This window comes from Hibiscus syriacus, unplaced genomic scaffold, assembly GCF_006381635.1.
Source record: "Hibiscus syriacus cultivar Baekdansim isolate YM2019G1 unplaced genomic scaffold, ASM638163v2 tig00110678_pilon, whole genome shotgun sequence".
Taxonomy (NCBI): Eukaryota; Viridiplantae; Streptophyta; class Magnoliopsida; order Malvales; family Malvaceae; genus Hibiscus; species Hibiscus syriacus.
In genome coordinates, this window is record NW_024062822.1 from 993,590 (window position 1) to 1,021,495 (window position 27,906).

Consider the following 27,906-nt stretch of genomic DNA (forward strand, 5'->3'; position numbering starts at 1 on the left):
TGAGTCTATTTCCTAAAGTGTTACACATGAATTCATGATTAAAGGCATGAGTGGAATATGCATGTATGTATGCTTGATTATATGGATTGATCTGTTCTTTTATGTGTTAGATGATAAAGTATAAGTAATTACATAAGAAAGGTTATGAAGTTATATGAGAAGATTATAGGAGTTATATGAAATTGATTTAAGTAAACATATTAGATTATATATATAAAGAAGTAATAGAAGTGAGATGCGTTTATAAGTCTGCCATAGATGAATATGAATATGAATTATAAGAGTGCTATATGATTTATATTAGGATAAATCGTGAGGATATATATATATCTAAGAGAAGGCATAAGAGTAAGATATAAGCAATGTGACTATAAGTATATGTGCTCTAAGTGATATGACTTATAGGTATTTCTATTATAATGTTACATGATATGTTATATATGTTAAATGAATTATGTGATGGTATAAGAAATGATATGAAATATATATATTTGAAAACAAGTACATGTTATGAGATAAGACCTACGACTATAAGCTACGTGAAAGTGTTCTAGGTGTTTCTATATATTATAAAGTATATGATCTTATGTGAATAAGATATGATAAGTATGTTTACATGAATAAATGTGATTGGGTGAGAAATGATAGAATTATATGAAAACATGATATACGTGACATGTGAATTATATGGAAATGATCTACGTGTAAGTGAACTACGTGACTATGTGATAATATGAAAAGAAGCTATGTGATACGTGATATGGGAAAGTGAATTACAAGTTTATGTGAATATTTGAAATGAAATAAATGATAACGCCCATGTTATGTGTCATGAGAGCTAGGGGTATAGTTGACATGCCAAGAGTCGAGGGTTTACCTATGTTCTACGGAACATATGGACAGTTTTACCTATGTCTTCGAGACATATGGACAGTATACCTATGTTCTAAGGAACATATGGACAGTTTACCTAGGTTCTTCGGGACCTATGGACAGTTACCGAGGATCTTTATGACCTCTGGATAGTTACCGAGGATCTTTATGACCTCTGGATAGGTCCTTCGGGACATTTATATGAGCTGTGATGACATCATAGTGGTGCACAACCTCAATAGACTCACATATCTACAGTTCTCACAGGTGTACATGGGCTAATCAAGAGATATAAACAAATATATGCTAGTGATATGATAAATGTATTACAAATGATATGATGTTGTGTGTATAGTGTTTAATTGAAAAGGTTAAGCATAAAAGTATGTGATTACATGATAAACTGCTAATGATGATTTATGTGTATGTATGTATTTATTGTTAATTAATCTGATATAATTTTTCATGATATGAGGAAGTCATGTAATTTGGTATAGTATGATAGAACAGAACATGCATATATTGATATATGTTATAAAGTGCATTATAAGTTTTTATGCCTCACTAAGTCTTCGACTTAGCGTGTGATTGTTTCACACGTAGGTTTCGCGAAGAGTAAAGAGGAATACGGAGCAAGACATGTCAGTTTTCCTTACCAAATGTCAGATCAGAAAATATAGGTACTGTTTATAGAGTGTAGTTGGCATGTAGTCTAAAGATATAAATTGTATGAACTCTGATATATTTTGTAAACGTTTTGAATAAGTTAAATGTTATCAAAGTTTTTAAATTACTCACTATTTGATACGAATAAATGTTTGAAAAGTCAATGTGACACTTCGGACTCGTATCCAGGTCGGATACGGGTTGGGGGTGTTACAGAAAAGACGTGAGATCATCCCAATTAATGGGAGTTCAACCTGTGTTTCAAAAATTGGGATAATTACTCCCTAGTCCCTCCACATTTAGGTCCATATTAAAAACACCCATTTTACACTTATTGGGCTCATCTAAATCCCAAATCAAATCCATTTTGGTCTAAAGATTCATTAACTAAGGGGAAATTATTCTAAGGTCTAAATCGAATATACCCGAAACTCGGGGTGTTACAACTAAATTCAATTCTTATGTGAAAATATTTCTAGGATTTTTGTTGCTGGGATTTTGAGCAATGGTTTCACAATTGTTGTTTAAAAACCAAGCCTTAGTACTTGTAAAGAAGATATAAGGTTCTATGTAAGGGATTTGTTGACAATAATAAAGAATAGTGATACATATATGAAAATGAAAGCTTTGGGTAGTTTATGTCAAACAATGGAGGATGATGAAAGGTATGTTAAAATCGTGGTTGGAAATGGTGAATTTTTCTATGTTTTAATGGAGTTTATTGATTCATTAAAGACGAAGATTTAAGAACAAACTTCAAAGATTGTGTCTTTAATCTCTGGGTTTGATTCGTATAAAGGGTTTTTAGTTAGAGATGAGATTATTGGGAATTTGATTAGGGTTCTTGAAAATGGTAGTGATTTGGTTAAAGAAGATGTTGCAAAGTGTCTTCAAAAGTTTACTATCAATGGAGACAATGTGTGGTTTGTTTCAGTTCATAGTAGGGTGATTGTTTGTGCGTTGAAGAAGATGAACGTTAAGAGGGGGTGTTCGACAGTGCAAGTGGGGAAGCTAGGGGAAGAAGAACAATATATTAAAAAAGGTAAATTAGAATTTTGTCTCTAAACTACTTTGGATTTATAAAAAGATCCCAAGTTAGTATTTTATTTAAATTTCAGGGTTTAAAATAAAAATTAAACCCTTTTACTAACTTGTTACGTCATCAAGCTAACAGAAGTTAACATCTCAGTGACCACATCTTAATTAAAACGAAATAAAAGTGACAATATATTATGTTTTTTGAATCCAGTGATCATAAGTTTATAAAATTCAAATGAAAGTGACCATATATTATGTTTTTTGAATCCAATGATCATAAGTTTATAAAATTCAAATGAAAGTGACCATTTTTGTAGTTTCCCCTTTAAACTAATAGTTTTGTGTTTGTTAAGAAGGCAAAAACAATAAGACGACATCATTTTATATCAGGTAAACTACACATATATTATATAAATTATTAATTTTGTTCCGTTTTGTCATCCAAACTTTAGGTTTTTCAAACCATATCTAATATTTAGTTAAAGTTTCGTTTTGGTACCCAATGTTAAAAACTTAATGGTAATGTTGATGTATCACAATAAGAAAATTCTTAATCGTCATTGAATTGTTTTAAAAAAATCACGTCAATAGTTCTATTAATTTTTTAACAATGGTACCAAATTGAAACCTAAACTAAATGTTAGGTGTAGTTTTAATAAAATAAAATTTAGGTGCCAAAACAGAATAGAAGTAATAGTTTAGGTATTAAACGTACAATTTACCCTTTTATATGAATAATGATGTAGTCGCAGCCAATGACCTAATGCTAATCTTTTTTCTTTTTTCTCTACACCTACCCACATCAAAATACAAAACAAACTTTTTCATTTTCCTTTGTTTGAACATTGAATTAGAGAAAAACGTAGGAATATTTCATCTTCTTTGTTTTGATCCAATCTTTAAAAACCAACCAAAAAAATCTTCTTTTCATTTAATCTTCCACTTTATCCTCCATGGGCAAAGGCGGTGGCTGTTTCCCGAGCAAGAAAAAACACCCGACCCCCGCCGAAGATGCCGCTGGCACAGCGCCCGTTGCTGCCGATGAAGAAATCCAAGAAGCTCCCGCCGTTACGGTGAATTCAGAGAACTCCCGATCAGTCACATCCACTTTAAAAATCTTCATTGTGTTTTACTCCATGTATGGTCACGTGGAGAAGCTGGCGAAGCGGATGAAGAAAGGAGTCAACGGTGTCGAAGGTGTCGAAGCGGTTCTTTATCGGGTCCCCGAGACGCTTTCAGATGATGTACTGGAGAAGTTGAAGGCGCCGCCAAAAGAACCCGAGATTCCTGAGTTATCGGTGGCAGAGTTAGCGACGGCGGATGGTCTTCTATTTGGGTTTCCGACAAGGTTTGGATGTATGGCTGCTCAGATGAAGGCGTTTTTCGACTCCACGGGGCAGCTTTGGAGGGAGCAGACACTGGCGGCGAAGCCGGCTGGATTCTTTGTTAGTACCGGAACTCAAGGAGGCGGTCAAGAAACCACCGCGTAAGTTATATTTATAATTTCTTTGTTGTATAATAGAATAACAAAATTTGAGTTATTTTTCCTTTCCATATTGATTTTCCTGAATTCGTTGGCCATGAGATCTATGAATCATCAAGTATATGACAAATTTACCATCGAGTATTAAGTAACATGTGACAAATGTGAGGCAAATAAATGAAGCTTCCATGTAACTACAACATGTACTCTGTATTTATACATGTATGAATTTATTTATCAACATTCGGACATTTGTTATGCTTTGTTGATCCTTCTGGTTCAGTTGGACGGCGATAACCCAGTTGGCACACCATGGAATGGTATTTGTTCCCATCGGCTACACTTTCGGAGCTGGTATGTTCGAGATGGATTCGATACATGGAGGTTCACCGTACGGTGCCGGAGTCTATGCTGGTGATGGCTCAAGGGAGCCAACCGAAGCCGAGCTCGATCTGGCCGAGCATCAAGGCAAGTACATGGCTGGTATGGTCAAGAGGCTTTCTCAAGCATGACGTTCTCAGAATATTTCCGGTTACCATCGAGATAATTTATATTCAGTTAAAAGTTGATATACATGATTTGGTATTCTTCTATCATATATTGCTTGTCAAAACTTGTAGATGTCTACATTCAAAAAAAAAAACTTGTAGATGCCTACATGTGAGAATTGGGGTTCTTGGTTTGTATAATTGTCTGTGTACTTCCGATTTAATAAAATTTCAGCTCATTGCTATTCTCTTGTTTCGTATGGATTCAAAATCCTTTGTTTATCTATGAACTGTTGTTTCTTCATAAATTTTAATAAAACATGAACACCTTTGCTATTACGGTATAAATTAATTATTAAAAGTAACAGAAATCAAATTGAAAATAACAACATGACAACCTGAATTTATGATTTACCTGCCACTCTTCTTTCATATCATGCTTCCATACTTATTGTCCGCAACAACCATTCAAAAGCCAAGCATAGACGAGATAAATTTGACCTGAACCCGATTACCTGAACTAATTTACTTGAACTGTGACCCGAAATAGGCCCGAAAATGATTATCTAAATTTTACCCGAAACCCAAAAAAATAAATCGAACTGAAATCAACCCGAATATCAACCAAATCGAAAGTAACTCAAACCGAAACCGACCCAAATTTTAGCAGAACCAGAAGTAACCCGAACCGAAAGCAACTCAAACCAAAAATAACATGAACCGAAAGTAACCCGAATTTAATTTATCTAAATATGATCTGAATCGAATATTAACCCGATTTTAACCCGATAATTGAATTAAAATGTATAAAAATACTAAAACAACTTATTAAATTGGTTTTCAATTTATTTAAATAAAATTATGAATTATTATGGAGTTAATTGCATCATGTGTCCTCAATGTATGATCCCATTTAAATCAATACCTAAACTTTTAAACATTTCAATTTCATCCTTAAACTATGAATATTATTCTAAATTAGTCCTCAAAGTTTTGAACACTTAATTTTTCATCCCCAAGCTATGATATTCATCCTAAATCGGTCCCCAAACTTTTTGAATATTTCGATTTTATCCTAAATTATTCGTATATACTAATCACATCTCATGTTAATAGAATCATTTGGAAAGTTATATTATTATATGTTTGGGAGAAAAAATATAACTTAGGTTAAACTATGTTGAAATGGATTACATATTTGGATGAATTTGGGGATGAAATTGAAAGATCTAAAAGTTTAGGGACCAATTATAATGAGATTCATAGTTTAGGGATAAAATTCAAATGTTCAAAAGTTTAAGGACTAATTTAGAATAAGAGTTATAGTTTAAGGATGAAATTAAAATAATTAAAAGTTTAAGGACTTATTTGAAATAAAGTCATAATTTAAGGACATATGATGCAATTCATTGTTAATTAAATATTTTACTTTGGAATTACTTAAATAACTTTCCAAAACTAACAAATTAGTTTACAAATTATTGTAATTTTTTTGTATATGAAAAATTATAGTTATTTAAATATAAAATTAACTTATTTTTGTACTACACAAATAACTTGTTTTTACAATATAAAGATATATATTTATATTTATAATTTAAAATTAAAATATTATCAATAATATAATAATATAATATCGTTTATAAATATATTTAGAATAGTATCTATTCAAACATAAATAATATATTATTATTACTTTTAAGTTTAATAAAAATATTATATTTATAATTAAACGTTAAGTATCTAATTTAAAATTTTAATAAATAATAAAATTTATAATTAAAAATTTTATTTTTTAATCAAATAGATTGTACCATAAACTTTTTAGTCTGGGTCAATAAAAAAATCACAAACTTTAACATATCTTATAGGTCGAGTTTGAATTACATTATAATTCATTATAATTTGTAAATGATAATTGAATTTGAATGAAATTGAACACAAATGATAATATTTAAAAAATAAAGACACATATTTTCTAAAAAAAATATCAATAATTCTATATATATTTTATTTGACTTGTACCCAACTTAACTTGAATTAACCTTAAGATTCAAAGTTGACCCAAACCGAAAATAATTTATCGAATATTGATCTCACCCAAAAATTAACTGATCCAATTTGATCCGACTTGATATCCGAATCGACACTACTTACTATAGATCCAAATAAAATTAAAAGTTGAAATGACCCGACCCGACTTATTATAGACCCAAATAAAACCGAAACTTGAAATGACTTAACCATACCCAACCCGACTTACTATAACCCGAATAAAACTGAAACCCGAAATGACATAACCCGACTTACTATATATCCGAATAAAACTGAAACTCGAAATGATCCGACTCAATCCGAACCTAATCTGAATTAATTCTAAACCAAAATAATTCAAACCAAAATAATTCAAATCCCATCCGAATGTCCCGTTTACCAAATCTACCAAGCTTGAAGGGTGTACAATTCTCTCATATTTCCCCTTTCAAAAGCTTTTGAATAGAAAAACAGTCAAATTTAGGTCCCTTAAAAATGGTACTTTCAGCAGGACCAGCTCAACTGGAAAATACCTTATTTCAAGGACAGGTCACACAAAGGTAAAGTCAATACTGTAATTTTAACATAAATTTGAGACTTTACACAGTGTCCTACGGAACTTCAACTCCTATAACAAATCGCAATTCCTTCATCCATTTTCTAATTATCTGAGAAAGAAAAATAAATATTCGAAAAATATTTCCAAAGCATTGAGCTTCCTCTCATGGCGGATATACTCGCTTCTTTAAGGTCGTTAATGGCCTCTCACTCTCCTCCTCTCGATGCGTTACTCGTTCCTTCTGAAGATTATCACCAGGTTTAATTTTACAAAAAATACCCCCTGTCAAATTATGTTATCCTTTCTAAAAAGGAAAAATGTTCATTTGTTTAATTTTGAATGGATTTTTGCAGAGCGAATATGTTTCTGCTCGTGATAAAAGGCGCGAGTTTGTTTCTGGATTCACCGGAAGTGCAGGTCTCTATTTCAATTTTCTCATATTGTACTACTAATAATTATTATTTAACTTTTATTGGTTTTGGAAAATATTTCAGGATTGGCACTTATTACTAAAAATGATGCACGGCTATGGACGGACGGCCGATATTTCTTGCAAGCGATGCAGCAGCTCAGTGATCAGTGGAAACTAATGCGTATTGGGGAAGATGCTTCAGTCGATGCTTGGTTGTCTGATGTAAAATTTACCATTTTGCTTCTCTAAGAATTCAATTTTTTGCTTCAAAATTTTGATACTTTTATCAGTATATGTTTATTTTTTTTATGAACGATTTAGAATTTGCAAAGGGAGGCAACTATCGGTATTGATCCTTGGTGCATATCGGTGGACACAGCTCAAAGATGGGAACAAGCTTTTGCAAAAAGGAAACAGAAATTATTTCAAACCACGACCAATTTGGTTGATGAGGTTTGGAAAAACAGGCCACCAGCTGAAATTAATCCGGTTGTTGATCATCCCTTGGAATTTTCTGGTCGTTCTGTCACTGAAAAATTGAAAGATTTGAGGGTAAAGCTGGCCAACGAAAAGGCCCGTGGAATTATCATCACAGCTTTAGATGAGGTGTGGTTTTGTTAAGTTTTTGATTGTATTGGAATCTGTTGAGCATTTTCCTCTTTGTAGTTTAAATGGCTAGTTTACAGGTTGCTTGGTTGTATAACATCCGTGGAAGCGATGTATCTTACTCTCCAGTTGTTCATGCGTTTGCTATTGTAACATTGAATTCCGCTTTCCTCTATGTCGAGAAAAGGAAGGTTTCTTCTAAGGTAGGATTTTGAATATGTACTTAGTTGTTGAAGTTTTCATTTTCTCCCGTATTAGATCATATGAAGTTATAACTTTTTGGGCTAGATGGTTTGGGACGTTGGGTATATTGATCACCTATATGTTAACGCAGGTGAACTCTTCCTTGCAAGAAAATGGAATTGAAGTTCGGGAATATGGTGCGGTGAGTTCTGATGTTGTGATGTTAGCATCTAATCAGCTTGATAAGGCCACGGGAGTGATTTCTAGTCAAAATGGTGTTTGTGATAATGATCTTATATGGGTCGATCCTGCTTCATGCTGCCATGCCTTGTTTTCAAAACTAGATGCTAATATGGTGCTCCTGCAGCAGTCACCCTTGGCCCCAGCGAAAGCCTTAAAGGTTGTCAATGCATTTGTTTACTGGTTGAATCTTCCATTAGAATTGCGTAGCATATATCTATATGAAGTCCTCTTCTGATATTCTGAAAATTTATATAGAACACCTTAAATTTTTTATATTTACTTGTAAATCCACATACAGTGATCCTGAAGAACAAGAATATGCTGCCCCTGAAAAGAAGGGAAAAAAAAAGAGAGCTGTTACCTATTTAAAAGACACTGCAGAGATCTTTAATATTTAAATAGGGATTCTCTTTGTTCATGTTTCATCTTAAATTAATTTATCTTTATCAATGATTTTGCATTTTTAGAATCCAGTTGAGTTGGAAGGACTAAAGAATGCACATATTCGAGATGGGGCAGCTGTTGTACAGTTTCTTGTCTGGTTGGATAAGCAGGTATTGGACTGTGACCTTTTGTATATTATTTTCTCCTGAAAATTAGTAAATATTCTCTCTAATTCACTAAGCTTCTAACTCTTTGTTTAGATTTGGTTCTTGTTTCAAAATAAAAATATTTCTCATCATATGCAACTATATTATAGGCTTGAAATGATGCTATTGCTCTCTCAATTGCACAGATGCAAGAGATTTATGGGGCTTCTGGTTACTTCTTGGAAGGGGAGGTAGATAGAAAAAAGACACCGTAAGTAATAGAATTGCAAGTTGATATATTGTCTCCCTTTTACCCCCGTTCAGTTTCTGTTTTTCAAGCCTGAAACCAAGCAGGCTGTTCCTTCTCTTAAGAAAAATGTTCTGAGCTGGTGCTGGGCTGACTGATGCTTAGTTGTTTCATGCTACTGGAATGAACCATGCAGGGAGACTACGAAACTGACAGAGGTGACTGTTAGTGATAAGTTGGAGGGGTTTCGTGCATCAAAAGAGGTAACAATACTTTTGAGAAAGTTTATTGTGAAGATAAGGAAAAATATCATTTTGGATATTAACTATAATAGTAAAAACTTTCAAGTGAGAAATTCTTGTATAAGTACTAAGTAGTGATAAATTCTGTTGTTTGTGCCCACCAATAGGTAGTTACTTTGTTATGTAAACTTGGGCATCGTAACATTTGAAACTAAGAATTTCCTAAGAGTCTCAACTCACAAGCATATTTAGTGTGTAATAAGCACCTTGGTTCCTGTTGTTGCTATAATATTGTGCTTGCATTTGTAATTTTTCATACAATTTATTTTTCTATGTTACCAATTGCAGCACTTCAGAGGCCTAAGTTTCCCTACTATTTCTTCAGTTGGTCCAAATGCAGCCATCATCCATTACTCACCTCAGGCAGAAACATGTGCTGAGCTTGACCCCAATAGCATTTATCTATTTGATTCAGGAGGACAGGTTTGCTCAAGTTGTAATAATTTAGCTTACTTTCAATAAGATGGCAATAATCTTATTCTAGATTCTTAGTTCTGATTCTTAATTTTATGACCGATAAAGTATCTAGATGGAACAACTGATATAACTCGAACGGTTCATTTTGGAAAGCCTTCAGCACATGAGAAGGCATGTTATACCTCAGTAAGTGGCTTCTGTTGCATTGTCTTCTGGATAATTCATTATTAGTTACCTATGTTCACCTTCCTTTGGTCAGACCATATGTAAATTTAATTTTTGATATGCTTGGGAGGCCCCTGGTGGATTTGATAACACAAGCTGTATATCCACCTCTCAGCATCTTTGTTTATATTGCCTGGGAAATGTCTGTCACCAGTGGCAGATCCAGAAATATTTTTGAGAGTGGGAACACTTATATTAAACACCTAAAATTTTTAAATGGGGTGAGTACAAATAAAATTTCAGGCACCGTTAGTAAAATAAGTAACTAATCAAAGAAAACTCAGATTTTAGGGTGGACACGAAAAATTTTAGGGTGGGCACTAGTAAAATAAATAACTAATCGAAGAAAATTCGGATTTCAGTGCCCCCCTCACCAAGCTGTGGCTCCATCACTGCGTGTCACATGAATGATTCTGATGCTAGATAGGAAACATTGAGTGAATTGGATGTCTTATTATCTTATCTATATTTGACAATACCTATTAAGCTTTAAATAATATTTTTCTAAGAATAGAGCAACATTTGTTGTTTGCGATGATCCATCCAATGAATTCGCAACTGTGATTTTTAGACATAACCCGATTCATGTTTGCATTAAAGCAGTTGAAGACTATTTAACATATCGGAAGTCAAAATTTATGACGCAATTTTTAGTTGTTTATTATTATTTCCGATTTTCCTGAACTTTAAGCCTTGAATAAATTGGTTGATTCCCTGCAGGTTCTCAAGGGCCATATTGCTCTGGGCAATGCTCGGTTTCCTAATGGAACAAATGGTATTAAAAGTTCTCTATTTATCTGTTGAATTGTTTGTTCCATATTTATTTAAGCATTCCCTTTTCAAGTCAAGTAGATTGTCTCAACTCCAATATCTAACTAATGTGTATATAGAACTATATTCATAAACACATTCTCATATGTATATAATAGGTTGATTGATTGATTTTTTTTATAGGTTATGCTCTTGATATTCTGGCTCGAATTCCTTTGTGGAGGTATGGTCTTGATTATCGACATGGTACTGGTCATGGAATTGGGTCATACCTGAATGTTCATGAAGGTTAGCAATGAGCTACAATTGCTTGGTGAAGTGAGGATTGCCGTTAAATCGATGAAACTTATAATTTAATTTTGTTTGTTCCCGGTTGAACTACTCGGAGCAGGTCCTCATCAAATTAGTTTCAGACCACACGCTCGAAATGTGCCACTTCAAGTTTCCATGACAGTAACAGATGGTTAGTATTGTTTGTCCTGTCTTGACACCATTCAAAATCTTGACTAAGGATGTTTACCTCACCTAATAGACTTCCTTTTACTTTGTATTCTTTTTAAATGCTTTGGTTTAGTTCAAGCTTTTCATGCATACATTTTCTAAGCATTTAATGCTGACTGGCTGTCATTCCTGGCTCGAGTGTTTCGCAGAGGCTCTCTCTTTTTGCTGGTGTTTTTTTCTTAAAAAAAAAAAGAGAATCCGATCTTCTCAATGTTAAAATACTGCCTACTCTATACCTGTTGTCTGAAAAGTAGCATGTGGTTACTATATAACTGAACTAATAATCTATACTGTAATCGGAATTTTTTTTCCCAGAACCTGGATATTATGAAGATGGGAACTTTGGCATAAGATTAGAGAATGTGCTCGTAATCAAAGAGGTTGACACTGAATTCAATTTTGGTGACAAGGGATACTTATCATTTGATCATATCACATGGGTAAGTTCTGTCATTATGTGTAATTATTCTTCTTTTTCTTCCTCCTATCAACCATGCTGCATGCCTGTTTGTCTTCAAATGTGCATACATGCTTTAGGTTTTTCGGTTCTTGCATACTTGTTTTGGATTACGATTCTCTACAATTACTGGAGACATTATTAACTTGATTGATAAACTACCGGAAGATTTAACTATTAATGTTCTCTCCGTTGATACTTTATTGCTATTTTTTAGAAGTATCCTCTGTATGCATCTTATTTCCATCTCATGGCATATTGAATGTGAGGTTGTTTTTGATCTTGCTTCAATGGTTTAACTTGCAAACTCTCTTTACAGAGACAACTGAATGTTCGATTTTAATGGCTTTTATTATGTGCAGGCACCATATCAAATAAAGCTGATTGACTTTAGCCTTTTGGCACCCGAGGAAATTTATTGGTTGAATACTTACCATTCGAAATGTCGGGAAATTCTTGCACCTTACATGGATAAAAATCAGATGGAATGGCTAAAGAAAGCTACTGAAACTGTAAGTGCATGATATGTCTATTCAATAAAACCCAAGGAACCCTTTTAGCATCTTTCTATGCTTTCGTTCATATATTAAGAATAAAATTGAGACTTATTTTGTAAATGATTTTAGCGTGCACATTTTTATGTGATCTTTATGGATTAACTAGTGCTTTGTTTTATCTATTTATATAGTCTTCCTTGTATCTCTTATTTCACTTCTCCCAGTAATGTCCTGCGGTAGTGATGATGTAGACTCGGGTACCCACGGCTAAATGCTCGGGCACTGTTGTGGCATTCAATCTTGTGTTGGGCAATAATCTTGTTTACCTAATTATGGTATTGATCGCCGGCTCAAAATTTTCAGCCTGAGACGCCCATTAGTCCTTTGGTAGTGTGATTCAAGAGCCCATCAGCTATGAAGTTTGGGTGCAGCCACGTTGCTCGTCTTTTAACCAGACTTGTTCCCTTTATTTTTCCTTGCCCGATACGGTTCCTCCATTCGCTCAAGTTTTAATTAATTCGTCAACAGTTATTCTCCCATTAGTCCTTGCTCGTCTTTTCACTTGAAAATCGATTAAACGGAACCTTAATTTGAAATTATAAGGCAAGCCTATCATTGTAGAATTAATGAGAAATTATTATTTCATACATTTTTTTTTTAAATTTGAAATAGTCGAGTCAAGTTATTCTATTCGAGTTACCTCAAATTATCGAGTTAGTTTTTGAGTTAAGTTAAAATTTAAATATTTATTTTTAATCACGTGAAAAATAGAAAAATTAGTTGAAATCAAACTTTTCGAAAGATGAAAGCTTTATCTAACAACCAAAGATCAATTAGGCTTTTTTCACTTTATGGATTGACTAGGAGTCTAAGACTTTAGCTTCAAATAGTCGTTACTCGTGCTTACTTTTTAGTAAGAACAGATTTCTTCTTAGTACAGAACCACGTCACGTTTTTGTTATCTAATGAGATAAATAACAGAAGAAGAGGGCAACAATTTTGGACAAAAAAGATGTACTACTTGTAACATATAGGTTGTATGCTATAACGCCAATAAGTTGAACAACACGGTTATTTTAATATTATATTTTTTTATTGAAGAAACTAATTTTATTCAAAATTGGAAAAATCTCAAATTACAATACAGATTACAATCACAATCGTAAATTAAACACATAATTAGAAAAATTTCCTATAATCATTGAAATAAAACTAGTAATTTAAGATTACATAATTATTTACATAATATTTAGGCTAGGAGGTGGTGCATGCAATCTTTGGCTACTTGAGAAAGAAAATTGAAAGAGGAACCGCCCTTGCACAAAGCCTTCTCTGCTCTATTCTTCAATTCCTTGACTCTGTCCCTCATTGCTTTCCCTTCCTTATCTGCCATGATCGTAATCACCATATTTCCAATCACCTCCCTCCCAACAATTTCCTCAGTGGTAGAAACCTTTGGTCGAACAGCAATCTCAAAATCCTCAGTTAGCATCGCAGCATTCATCTTTTGCTCTGCATAAAGCGGCCATGCAATCATCGGCACCCCATTCATAATGCTCTCTAAAGTTGAATTCCATCCACAATGAGATAAAAAACCACCTACGGATGGATGGCTCAGGATCTGTACTTGAGGTGCCCACATCGGTATCACTAAGCCAATCTCTTTGGTTCGAGTGAAAAACCCTTGTGGCAAGTAATCCGGGGTGCCATCCACATCATCTTTCCCTATGGTGAAATAGGTCCCAACTGCATTGTTTGATGGAGGACGGACGACCCAAATGAACTTTTGCTGGCTTTGCTCTAAACCCCAAGCCAACTCGGTCATTTGTGTTGCTGATAGAGTACTCCCGCTACCAAATGAGACATAAATGACTGATTCAATCGGTTGCTTGTCAAGCCATTGTTTCACTTGTTTATCTAACGCTTGATTTCCATCTTGCCCGACCAGTGGACCGATAGGATAAATTGGTACCTTAACAAGGCCCCTCAAGTGGTTGTTATCTCTAAGTGCTTCAATGGTAGAGGACTCAAGATCTTCCCAGGTATTGATCAAGATCCCATGAGAATTCGTCATTTTAAATCCATGGAATTCTAGTTGACCGCTACGATCAATGTTGCGCAAAGATTCGGGGGTATCTTCAAAAGAAAGCGATTTGCACCCAGGTATTTCCAATGGCTTCTGGCCCTTGATATGATGTTCCAAGATGAATTTATTGCCAAGTCTTGATGAATGGAGTATGGCGGCAAGGCACCATGCATTAGCAGTGTTGAACACGTACTTAAGCATTCCAAACTCTTCGGCTATATCAAAGGCATCGGCTCCGAACAAGTCCACAATCAAAGCCGAGGGACGATACTTCATGGCTGCAATCAAAGACCGGAGGCTTGGCAACGACTCCCTCACGATGATAATCAGTTTTTCCACTAACTGTGTGTTAGGGCCAACGAGGGCCGAGATATCCACCAATGGGAGTGGGACAATGTCAAGATTCTCCACAGTAGGCGATTTGAGAAGCGATGTTGTCAAGCCATGGTCACTTGCAATGAAAAAGATTGTAACATGAAAATCATGGTGAGTGGCCATTCGTTTCCCAAGCCCCACGATGGGAATGAGATGCCCCATGCCAGGGCTGGCTAGCAGGGCAGCATGATGCTTATTGTTCTTCGGCATATCAATGGCGGACAAAAGAGAAAATAATTGGTGTTGGACCGAGATTTGTTATGATCTTACAGGATGGTTTAGTGTTGACAGAATTTAAGCTAATTTGTAGACAGAACAATGACATTTATCATGTTTCCTATCATGACAAATTACCTTAAATTTCTCAAATTGAATTAAAGCTAATTAACACGATTTACGATTGGCAAATCAGGCGGATATTGGCATGCTTTTAGGTGATTTATTTGATCAGTTATTGTTGCCTGAGGATCAGGCACTGTCCATATATTGGCAACTTTTGTAATTCCCTTTCTCTAATCTCATAAAGAGAGTTAGATTCCTTTCCAAATAAATAAATATTCTTTTAAAAAATTATTGATTTTATAGTATTAATTAGTTCACGCTTTCCATATAAATTCATGTCGCGAAAAACAACCCATTAAAGCTTTCAATCCCTAAATTATTTCTTGGCAATAACGTAATCTCATTTCTCAATCTCAATCACAATCACAGTCGTACTTGTTTATAAAAATTTATATCCGAAAAAACAGTATAAAGTATATTTTTATATTTAATGAATTTATAAATTTAGAAGATTTTATGTATTTCATATTTATATAGAATAATTACGTTAACTAAAAATTCAAAAATAAAGTTATTTCGTAATTTGCTTTTAACAATTAATTTTATATTTAAACTAATATATATAGAGACAGATAGACGCTGTTAGACTCTTGAATAATGGAATGCTTAATATTAATATGATGTAAATGGGTTGGCATTGAAACTTTCATGAAAATGGTAAGCCATGAAGTTGTTTAAGTGATTAAAGATAATATTACTTTTTTTTTAAAAAAAAAATTGGGTTTAAATAATTGTTGAACCATGCTTTGTATTTTGATATACTAAAAATGAATATTTTTAAAGAAATTTTAAGTTTATTTTCAAATAGATTTTTAAATTTATATTTCATTAAATCGTTCGAACATTGAAATTCTTTTCAAGGATTAAAACTCAATTTTTACTCCTTACTCTTTTGAAAAATTAAATTCATATATGGGAAATAATTTTCAAACAATTTTATAAAGGGTTTCGAACCTTAATCGAGTCAAAAATTAATTTTTAAACCCTGCAGTATCTATACTCTGGATGGGAGTACCGATACTCCCTTTGTTGTTTTGATAAAAACCGATTCCAGTATACCATTTTCGTACTAATACTCTTACTAGAGTGCCAATACTATTCTCTTCCAACGGTCAAAATTTTTGTAATTAATACAGGCAATATCAATACTCTAAGCTCGAGTATCGATACTCAAGACGTCTAGGCAACATTTATTGCGGGAAATTTCATCCCAACAACTCTTTTAACTCCCACAACAACTCAAATAACTAGAATTGAATGTGATTATATGAAAACAATATTTCAAGTCATATGTGAAGACAATAAATCAAAAAGAAAGCCAAAGCAATCACATTAAGACAAAATTAATTCAACATTCTTCAATATTCTTTTTCATTTCAAAGAACACTATTGTACTCATTTGTTTTACTTGTTTAGTGTTCTTATTTGCTCTTGAATTGTGCAAACACTTTCATTGTGAGATTTTTCAAAGTTTGCAAATTTGTAATTTTCTCTTTGAGAGAGTGTTCTTAAGAAATTGGGGTATAATTCTTAAGGGAGTTGTAAGGTTGCACCTTGTCCTCAAAGGTTGATACAAATTAGTTAATTTGTGAAAATCATTAGTTTGGATAGCTAAGGTAGTGGATGTAGACTTTGGTTTAGAAAGTTGAACTACTATAAAATTTTTGTGTTCAATTTCCTATTTTTCTTTCAAACTTCCGCCAAAATTTTTAATTGACAATTCACCACTCTCTTGGTTATTTCATCCTCTTGGTTGACTCAACAACAATTATCCCTAGAGTCTACATCAACGACATGGATTGATTATTAGTTCATAAATATTTCAAAATATATTAATATTTTAATATATTATTAAAATAAGAATGTAATATGATAAATAATACTTTCATATTGTATAAAAATTTTTAGTTTTAGATTTTTAAGATTACTGGATAAATGAAAATAAACGATCAAAATTAATAGTAGAAAATTAGAAGATATTCACAATAAAAAAAATCTCAACCATTATTTCCCGTTATCTAACCATCTTAAAGAGATGTAAAACTTAAACTTTTAAATAATTCACAAACAAATTCAAATAAAAAACCAAAAACAATATTTTGTATTTATTTTCTATTGATATTTCATTTTATTTTTTATTATATTTAATTACCTTTCAAAATTTTAATTATTATAACATTTTTCTTACCATTAGTTTTATTTAAAAAAATATTCGTAATTACAACGAATGTTTACAATCTTAAACGTAAACTAAACATATAATTAAGACAATTTTCTATAACCATCACAAAATAGTCACTTTGTGACACAATGACCATAGAAGGAAAAACTTCAAAATCTAATAAAAAAAATCTATAACAAAAAATAGATACGAACATATATGGAAAAATTGGCAAACGATTTATTTCCTTTTACAAAGCAAGAAAATAAATTCTACGATTTATTTCCTTTTACAAAATTCGAAAATTAATATAACGATTTTTTTTCTATTTACAAAACATGAAAAATAAATTTTATGATTTATTTCCTTTTACAAACCAGAATCATATAAGATTCTTAGAGAAATAAATTTAGTGGTTTATTTCTTCTTACAAAATAGGAAAATAAATTCAACGATTTATATCTTTTTACAAAACATAAAAAGAAATCCAATGATTTATTTACTTTTACAAAATAAGAAAATAAATCAAACGATTTATTTTCTTAATTAATTTTCTTTTACAAAGTAAGAAAATAAATTATACGATTTATTTAATTTTACAACGCAAGAAAATAAATTATATGGTTTATTTCCTTTTACAAAATCCAAAAATAAATCTAACGATTTATTTCTTTCAACAAAAACAAATCCAATTCATTTATTTCCTTTACACAATAAAAAAATTCAATCCAACAATTTATTTAAATTTACAAAATAGGAAAATAAATTCTACGATTTATTTCATTTTACAAACCAAAATCCTATAAGATTCTCAGGAAAATAAATTAAATGATTTATTTCTTTTTACAAAATAGGAAAATAAATTCAATGATTTATTTACTTTTACACAACAGAAAAATAAATCCAGCGATTTATTTCCTTTTACAAAATAAGAAAATAAATCAAATGATTTATTTTCTTTTATAAAATCCAAAAAATAAATCTAACGATTTATTTCCTTCTACAAAATACGAAAATAAATCTAACGATTTATTTCATTATAAAAAATATGAAAATAAATCCAATTGATTTATTTCCTTTTACACAATAAGAAAATAAATTCAATAATTTATTTTTATTTAGAAAACAAGAAAATAAATTGTAGAAAAATAAATTCAATGATTTATTTCTTTTTACAAAATAGGAAAATAAATCAATCCATTTATTTTCTTTTACAAACTAGGAAAATAAATCCTACGATTTGTTTCGATTTATTTCCTTCTCTAAGACAGAAAACTAAATCCAACGATTTATTTCCTTTTATAAAATGAGTTCAAGATTCTCAAGGAAATAAATTCAACTATTTATTTTCCTTACAAAACTAGGATCATTCAAGATTCTTAAGGAAATAAATTTAATAATTTATTTTCCTTACAAAGTTAGAATAATTTAGGATTCTCAAGGAAATAAATCTAACTATTTATTTTCCTTACGAAGCTAGAATCAATGCAAGATTCTAACAATTAAATAAATTCAATGATTTATTTCCTTTATATTTTATTAACCAACAATATTAGTAACACAAAACCCGAAACATATATATCACAACGACTCGATTCTGTTTAACAAACAGAAATAAAAAAAATTGATCCTTTAATTTAACCAACCCAATAACCACAAGGAATTAATCCTTTGATTTTAATTTTCACAATCCAATAATCGAAAAGAACTAATTCTTTAATTTTACTTTTGGCAACCGAATAATTAAAAGTCTTGGATTAAACTCTGAATACGTTTGTATCTACAAAATTTCTCAAAAGAAATTATTTGTAACATTCTCAATACCGGGTTAGTGACTAAATTGTAAAATTTTAGAATTTGGGGATAAAAGTAGAATAGTTAAATAGTTCAATGATTTATGTGGAGATATTTCCTGAAAGTTGTTAGTAATTATTAAAGGAATTAAAGGGTAAAATGGTCATTTGACTTAGAAATGAATAAAATAATGATATATATATATATATATATATATATATATATAAATGGGGATAAGGTTGAGAGATTTCTCCAGAAATCTCTTCACTCTTCATTTTTCATTCTTCTTCTTCTTCAACGTGAGACACTCAAAGCATAGGTGAATTTTCTGATTTCTTGGTTGGTTGTTGATTTTAAGCATGGGTTTTGATCATTAGATGATAACTAAGCTTAAGGAAAGCTTAATTTATCTTAAAATCAAAAGATAAAGGAGTTATGATAGATTAAAGAAAATGAGTTTTTAAGTGAAATTTTGAATAAGAAGGTTTAAATGAATTTGGAGGATGAATTTGACTTGTATATATGAGAATAAGAAGTTAGAAGTGTTAGAATTAAGTTTGGATAACATGGAAAATTTGGTATGATTCTTAGCCTTAAGAATTTTGGATGAATATGGAAGATTATAAGGTGTTGGAATGATAGGAGTTTGTTAAAGTTGTTATAGATGAATTTAGTAGCATAATAAGGATTTTATACATGAAAATTTGGATGAAGTGTTGAGGATTTTCGGATGAAATAGCCTATTCTGGGCAGGCGCATCAATGCACTATGAGTATGTATAGATGCAATAAGACAAATTTTGAAGGTGCATCGATGCATGGATATTTCGAAGCTATTTTGTGTACCGATGCACTCCTGGTGCATCGGTATACCCCTAAAAGAAAATTGGAATTTTTGTTTATTAAATTAGCCTAAGTTATTAATACCAAGTTATAAGGTTTAGGCTTTTGATAATTGTCTCAAAAATTATGTTTATGTAGGTATTGAGCCTAAACAAGTTCCGGAACAATCAAAGAATTAGGATCGAATCAAAGCAATGGTAAGGTGAGTGCGATTTAATTTGTGCTTATAGAACAAACATTGGCTTGCGATGAGCCAGTGACGGAGTTACTATGGTAAGAAGTAACTTCTAAAATGTTATGTGATTATGATTTGTGCATTAGTATATAGAAATAGGTATATGTTATTATATGTGATTATAAGAGCAATAAAATGAATATATGCACAAGTCTATAGAGTAAGTGCATTTCTACATGTGAGTTATGTGACATATTAATACGCAATACATTATACATGTGATATGATATCAAATATATGGTTACACATATATGTGGTATGTGACAGAAAAGAAAGAACAAGTGATATGAAATGTATGTTATATGATATGAGAGCTAGTGGTATAGTTGGCATGCCAAGAGTCGAGGGTTCTACGTGGTTCTTCGGGACATATCTGTATCATTTGGAATATTTACAGGGTATTTTGAGACAGATTTGATCCATTGGAATATGTATATGGTTCTTAAGGAGTGGTCATTCGGGACAAATACATTACATAGGTCATTCGGGTCATAGCCCCTAGTGGGACCCCAAACGATCTGTGGTGATAGCAATAGTGCACAACCTCAATGTACTCGAATACCTTGAGTTCTCAGTAATGTACATGGGCTTATAAAAAGGTATAAAAGTGTTTGCATTTTTACATGTTATCATGTTATTAATATTTACATGAAATCGTATGTGACATGATTGAATGAGTAGATGATATGTTCATATGGATATAAAATGTATTATTTTTTATTATATGATTTATATGCCTCACTAAGTCAACGACTTAGCGTGTGATTGTTTCACACGTAGGTTGTAGAATAGAGAATATAAGCTAAGAGGAACAAGACAGGTCAGATTCTCCTTTCCACAGTTCAGATCAGAAATGCATTTAAATTATATGTATTTTGTCATATGAAATGTAGTTGGCATGTAAGATAAAAGATTAGTATTGGTTATGCACTGATCAAATTTGTAAAACCACATGTTTTATACAATAAAGATTATTTGGGTTTTGTTGGTATGTTAAACTGAATTTTATTAGATTTTGGCAAAGTAAACATTTTGAACAGTTAATGTGACACCTCGAACTCGTATCTAGGTCAGATACGGGTTGAGGGTGTTACATTTAATGGTATCAGAGCTACGATTTAGCCGATTCTAGGTTAAAAACGAAGTCAAAAGTGTTTTAAAAAATATACATGCCAACACAAAGTGAAAAACTTTCTGATCTGATAGTGTAAGGAGTATGATGTCTTGAAAATAGAGTTAAAATGTTATGTTATATTATATGTATGATCATAAGAGCTTCCTAAGTGGAGTACAAGGCGATAGACCTGAAGGTAATAGCAATTCACCTGCCCTGACCAGGCAGGGGGAAGAGCGAACACCTCATGGAGTGCCTGTATAAGATTAGGGAATGTCTTCATCATGTTGAAGAATATTCTGATGTGTTTTCAATTTTCTACTTCTTTAATTCATAAAATGAATGTATCAAAATAGTTAAAAGAGTTATGAGCACCCGAGCTCAAGGGTGAATTTGAGGAAGGTTATGTTACTACAGACCTTTGAATAAATGATATGAAGATAATGCTAGAAGGTTTTCATTTCTTCAAAGTGAAGAAGTTAAATTGAGAAGTTTCGTTACTACGTGGGCAAGGTAGAGTATGGTGGACAAATGTCACCATAAGAATGTTAAAAAGATCAAATGATGTGGTTAGAATTGTAGAAGAGATCAAGAATAAGTGCATCAGTGATACGTTTATAAGATGAATGAAATCAGAGTTATGGATTTGAAATAAATGGGTAGTACTGGGTATAAGCAAGAGTGTGAATATGATAAGGGTTTGTACTCTAGAAGAAAGAGTTAGCGTTGGCTAACAAGATTACATGATGAAAAATGTGTTGATCATATGAATCTGATATAGTGAAGGAAATAACGATACTTATGTTTAAGGGAAAGTAAGGATTGAAAGAGAATTATAAAGTAATATGAAAATATCATGTGTATTAAAGTACAGACAAGGATTAAGAAATGATGAAAGGTCGGATGTATATGATTGGTTAATTAAGGCTTGTGCCCTAGATTAAACATTTGTTATTGACTAGCCGTAAGAGTAAAGGTGATGGAGTTACAAAATTGGAAGAAAAGATAAAGTGAGATAATCAAGTATGATATGGATTTGAATATGGTTATGTATTTGGATCTTATATATATGATTAAGGCAATGAGAAGAGTATTTATAGGTTTTAAAGGGAGCTTTGAGGAATAAAAATACAAGAGATAGTAAATGAAGAGGTTTTGTATAAGTAAAGTGGATTATCAAAGTTACGAAGATACGATGAAGATCGATAATCAGTGATAAGTATAATCGATATGAAAAGAGTATGAGAGTCTGAAGAAAATATATGATATATGTTACAAGGAGATTTTGATTTATGACAGAGTAAAGGGATAATGAAATTAAATGAAAAAAAGGAAATTAAAGGGTTAAGTATGATAAAGGTTATATGGAAGTGTAAATGATAAGTTCGATATAGAAATACGAAAAGTGTGCAAAGTGATGTGAAAATATTGTTTAATTCCATAAAGTATATGTTTAATCACAATTGAAGAATATTTAAAGTCGTGTTTTGGTCAAATGATGATGAAATAATTGATTTATGATATGGAGTGGTGAGAATGAAGGTTACTGTTTATATGATAAGCGACAGTAGAAGAATGAACAAAGGAAAGAAAGAGTAAGTAAAGGAGACAACATAAGACATTAGGAGATATATTCTTATCAATGTGTGCAATGAAATTCGAGGACGAGTTTTCTTAAAAGGAGGGGAGATTTGTAACATCATCAATATCGGGTTAGTGAATAAATTGTAAAATTTTAGAATTTGGGGATAAAAGTAGAATAGTTGAATAGTTCAATGATTTATGTGGAGATATTTCCTAAAAGTTGTTAGTAATTATTAAATGAATTAAAGGGCAAAATGGTCATTTGACTTAGAAATAAATAAAATAATGATATATATATGGGGATAAGGTTGAGAGATTTCTCCAGAAATCTCTTCACTCTTCATTTTTCATTCTTCTTCTTCTTCAACGTGAGACACTCAAGGCAAAGGTGAGTTTTCTGATTTCTTGGTTGGTTTTTGATTTTAAGCATGGGTTTTGATCATTATATGATAACTAAGCTTAAGGAGAGCTTAAGTTATCTTAAAATCAAAAGATAAAGGAGTTATGATAGATTAAAGAAAATGGGTTTTTAAGTTAAATTTTGAATAAGAAGGTTTAAATGAATTTAGAGGATGAATTTTTCTTGTCATCTATGAGAATAAGAAGTTAGAAGTTTTAGAATTAAGTTTGTATAACATGGAAAATTTGGTATGATTCTTAGCCTTAAGAATTTGGATGAATACAGAAGATTATAAGGTGTTAGAATGATAGGAATTTGTTAAAGTTGTTATAGATGAATTTAGTAGCATAATAAGGATTTTATACATGAAAATTTGGATGAAGTGTTGAGGATTTTCGGATGAAATGACCTATTCTGGGCAGGTGCATCGATGCACTATGAGTATGTATCGATGCACTAAGATAAATTTTGAATGTGCATCGATGCATTAAGGGGTGCATCGATACATGGATATTTCGAAGCTATTTTGTGTACCGATGCACCCATGGTGCATCGATACACCCCTAAAAAAATGGAATTTTTATTTATTAAATTAGCCTAAGTTATTAATACTAAGTTATAAGGTTTAGGCTTTTGATAATTGTCTCAGAAATTATGTTTATGTAGGTATTGAGCCTAAACAAGTTCCGGAACAATCAAAGAATTAGGATCAAATCAAAGCAAGGCTAAAGTGAGTGCAATTTAATTTGTGCTTATAGAACAAACATTGGCTTGCAATGAGCTAGTGACGGAGTTACTATGGTAAGAAGTAACTTCTAAAATGTTATGTGATTATGATTTGTGCATTAGTACATAGAAATATGTATATGTTATTATATGTGATTATAAGAGCAATAAAATGAATACATGCACATGTCTATAGAGTAAGTGCATTTCTACATGTGAGTTATGTGACATATGAATATGCAATACATGATACATGTGATATGATATCAAATATATGGTTACACATACATGTGGTATGTGACAGAAAAGAAAGAACAAGTGATATGAAATGTATAAATGATAATGCCCATGTTATATGATATGAGAGCTAGTGGTATAGTTGGCATGCCAAGAGTCGAGGGTTCGACGTGGTCCTTCGGGACATATATGTATTCTTTGAAACATTTACAGGGTATTTTGCGACAGATTTGATCCATTGGAATATGTATATGGTTCTTAAGGAGTGTCCTTCGGGACAAATACATTACATAGGTCATTCGGGACAAAATTTCATAGCCCCTAGTGGGACCCCATACGAGCTGTGGTGACAACAATAGTGCACAATGTCAATGTACTCGAATACCTTGAGTTCTCAGTAATGTACATAGGCTTACAAAAAGGTATAAAAGTGTTTGCATTATTACATGTTATCATGCTATTAATATTTACATGGAATCGTATGTGACATGATTGAATGAGTAGATGATATGTTCATATGGATATGAAATGTATTATTTTTTATTATATGATTTATATGGCTCACTAAGTCAACGACTTAGCGTGTGATTGTTTCACACGTAGGTTGCAGAAGAGATAAGATAAGCTAAGAGGAACAAGACAGGTCAGATTCTCCTTTCCACAGTTCAGATGAGAAATGCATTTAAATTATATGTATTTTGTCATATGAAATGTAGTTAGCATGTAAGATAAAAGATTAGTATTGGTTATGCTCTGATCAAATTTGTAAAACCACATGTTTTATACAATAAATATTATTTTGGTTTTGTTGGAATGTTAAACTGAATTTTATTAGATTTTGGCAAAGTAAATATTTTGAATAGTCAATATGACACCTCGGACTCGTATCCGAGTTGGGTACGGGTTGGGGGTGTTACATTATTATTATGATAATAAAATTATAGTGTTTTCAAAACACAATCAATCAATATCAAAGATATTCTTTTTATTCATGCCATATTTAATATGCCATATTAATAGTCTAAAAGTTATATGGTAATAATATCATAACAATAATATTATGAATAATGTTCACATGCACTTTTATGGGAGAAATCTTAATAATGATATTCCCCACTAATATCATAATATAGAAAGAATCACATTGATTCTTTAAGGCATAATGCAAATAAATACCCCTAACGTTTGACGGTATATGAAAATTTTCCCCTATTGTTTTTTTGGAACATTTGACCCCACAACGTTTAATTCTGATTCAAAAGTCTCCTCGTTGGATGGAAACCGTCAGTCAACTGACGGTCAATGGCTTCGACTGACTAAGCAAGCACATGTGGATAGCGATGATGACGTAACATGTCCACGTCACTAATAAATGATGACATGGAATTGACACGTCAACCTTTTTTAAAATTTAAATTTAAATTAGAAATGTGTACTAATAAGAGAGCGACATGTGTCACTCTCCTATTGGTGTGTGTTGGCAAGAATGGATAAAAGGCTACTAAGTGCGGGGAATGAGAATTGAACCTGGGGTAAGGGCATGAAATGAGATGGCTCTTGCCACAAGGCTAGACATGTTACTCGATTATTTTGTGTAACAAAATATTAGTAAACCCATAATAAATGTTCAGGTTAATAAAACAAAATGATACACGTGTTTCAAATATATCAGAGGCTTCAAACTGATTTCCCTCCTAAACCTTAAGGTTTAGAAACCCCCAATATTTCAAATCATTTCTCCTCTAATATTCTTCATTTTCCTTCAAGCAGCAGCCTCAAACCGATTATAGAAGCGTATATTTTGAAGGTGAGTTGATTTGTTTGAATCGAATCATATATTATTTCCTCAATTTCAAATGGGTTTTTGATTTAGTTTTGTTAAATATTTTGGGTTTGTGCGGGTTTCGAATGGGTTTTGGATTAAGTTATATTTCATTCAAGTTTTTATTTGGTTTAGTTCGAAATGAACATTGTTTTGTGAATTAAATTGAATTAATTTAATAATTAATGTTGTTTGTATGTTTTAGGTTGTAGTAGAAATTGTGTAATGGACATGTTCGAATCTCCAACCATCGTTAATTCTTCGTGATGAGATTTCATGTACGACGGTGAACCAAAAAAGTGTTATTGCAATAAATTGGCAGTTAGGGAAATTTCATGGAGAGATTTAAACCCCGGAAGAAAGTATTACGGTTGCTCAATTTTTCCGGTGAGAATATGTTTGTAATGACTTTTAGTTAGCTTGAGATAAAGAATGCATATACGATCAAATGTTGTTGCATATATCGATTGATAACAAATTTGTTTTTCCCCTTATTGTAGCAAGGTTGTAGGTATTTTGAATGGTATGACGGTAGCATGCCAGAGCGAGCAAATTACTTACTACAGCAATTACGTTATAGTGAGCGAAATTTAACGAAAAAGAATGCAAGACTTAGAAGACAGATTATAAGTTGTTCCCTTACTTCTACTGCTCAAATGAATAGTGTGTTGTTGGAAGAGAGTGAAAGTGAAAGTGTTCAAAGCAAAGTGAAGAGATTGGAAGTGTGCAAAGTGAAGACAATGACAATGAATTAAAGGGAAACATTAAGAGCTTGAAGGAAAAATCTAAAACAATGAAGAAATAAAAGGAATTTTATAAGACAATGTGTATTTGCTCAATGGTGTATGTCATATGTATCTTTTTGGAAATTGTACTTGCAATAGCACTTTAGGTGTTTTGTTAAAGATTAAGTGTTTATGTATGTCTAATATTAAGTGTTTGACTGTTACTTACTGAGAAGAAATAACTATGTCTGATATTAAGTGTTTGACTAGTTAATTTGTTAAAGAAATGACTATATTTAGTGTTTTCTATTCTCTTGGCTAGTTAATTTGAAACAATGTATATATATATATATATAAAATTTACCTTCACATTTTTCCTATTTTCATAATGTTCTTAGGGCACAATGAACACTAATCTGTTTAAACCGAATAAAAAAAATTGGATTGGCCTAATCGATAAGAACATGCGTAACACTCTCATTATTCTATTGTTAGGGCGTTCAATTTGCTATAAAACCCTACTCACACGCATCCAGGATCTTTGGAAACCGATGGGAGGAATTCAACTTATTGATTTGGATAATAACTATTCCCTTGTTCGTTTTTCTAATGGAAGCGATTATACGAAAGTTTTGACAGAAGGTCCGTGGACTATCTACGTAAGTTATTTAACAGTGCAACCGTGGAGCAGAACCTTTTTCACCGCTGAAAAATACCCCTTTCAAGTGATTGTTTGGATCTGATTACCTGGGTTACCGTATCGTTACTGCACGAGCCACGAAGGCTATTTTCCGTTATATTGCTGCATTCATCGGTCGGATTGTCAGGATTGACTATAATACTGATGCCGGTGGTCGTGGGAAATTTGCTCGGCTTTAGTTATTGTTGATTTAAATAAGTCCTTGCTACCGCATTGATGGATTTCTACAAA

The 27,906-nt window shown here is 32.0% G+C and overlaps 3 protein-coding genes across 3 annotated transcripts; 2 read left to right on the forward strand and 1 right to left on the reverse strand.

The window, feature by feature from the left end:
* The first annotated feature begins 3,388 nt into the window (after window positions 1-3,388).
* LOC120138109 (probable NAD(P)H dehydrogenase (quinone) FQR1-like 2) lies at window positions 3,389-4,703 on the forward strand. The gene is made up of 2 exons (XM_039153703.1): window positions 3,389-4,063; window positions 4,344-4,703. Exons 1-2 carry the CDS (start codon window positions 3,531-3,533, stop codon window positions 4,570-4,572), a joined length of 762 nt encoding a protein of 253 aa, XP_039009634.1. The 5' UTR covers window positions 3,389-3,530; the 3' UTR covers window positions 4,573-4,703.
* A 2,502-nt stretch (window positions 4,704-7,205) lies between these two features.
* Window positions 7,206-12,700, forward strand: LOC120138248 (aminopeptidase P1-like). Its single transcript, XM_039153780.1, has 16 exons — window positions 7,206-7,399; window positions 7,495-7,558; window positions 7,636-7,775; window positions 7,875-8,159; window positions 8,240-8,362; window positions 8,494-8,742; window positions 9,053-9,139; window positions 9,322-9,386; window positions 9,559-9,625; window positions 9,953-10,087; window positions 10,187-10,267; window positions 11,027-11,081; window positions 11,261-11,365; window positions 11,469-11,540; window positions 11,894-12,018; window positions 12,398-12,700. Exons 1-16 carry the CDS (start codon window positions 7,307-7,309, stop codon window positions 12,557-12,559), a joined length of 1,908 nt encoding a protein of 635 aa, XP_039009711.1. The 5' UTR covers window positions 7,206-7,306; the 3' UTR covers window positions 12,560-12,700.
* Window positions 12,701-13,781: 1,081 nt separating this feature from the next.
* Window positions 13,782-15,232, reverse strand: LOC120138120 (anthocyanidin 3-O-glucosyltransferase 5-like). The gene has a single exon (XM_039153709.1). It carries the CDS (start codon window positions 15,201-15,203, stop codon window positions 13,782-13,784), a length of 1,422 nt encoding a protein of 473 aa, XP_039009640.1. The 5' UTR covers window positions 15,204-15,232.
* Window positions 15,233-27,906: the final 12,674 nt, after the last annotated feature.

What these genes read in the sequence shown, in the direction of transcription:
- LOC120138120 (XM_039153709.1), bottom strand. Translation starts at nt 15,203, where the DNA reads ATGCCGAAGAACAATAAGCATCATGCTGCCCTGCTAGCCAGCCCTGGC.
- LOC120138109 (XM_039153703.1), top strand. Translation starts at nt 3,531, where the DNA reads ATGGGCAAAGGCGGTGGCTGTTTCCCGAGCAAGAAAAAACACCCGACC. An exon ending in GGCGGTCAAGAAACCACCGC is followed by an intron (nt 4,064 to 4,343) that starts GTAAGTTATATT and finishes CTTCTGGTTCAG; the next exon opens with TTGGACGGCGATAACCCAGT.
- LOC120138248 (XM_039153780.1), top strand. Translation starts at nt 7,307, where the DNA reads ATGGCGGATATACTCGCTTCTTTAAGGTCGTTAATGGCCTCTCACTCT. An exon ending in TATTTGATTCAGGAGGACAG is followed by an intron (nt 10,088 to 10,186) that starts GTTTGCTCAAGT and finishes TGACCGATAAAG; the next exon opens with TATCTAGATGGAACAACTGA. An exon ending in CATTTGATCATATCACATGG is followed by an intron (nt 12,019 to 12,397) that starts GTAAGTTCTGTC and finishes TATTATGTGCAG; the next exon opens with GCACCATATCAAATAAAGCT.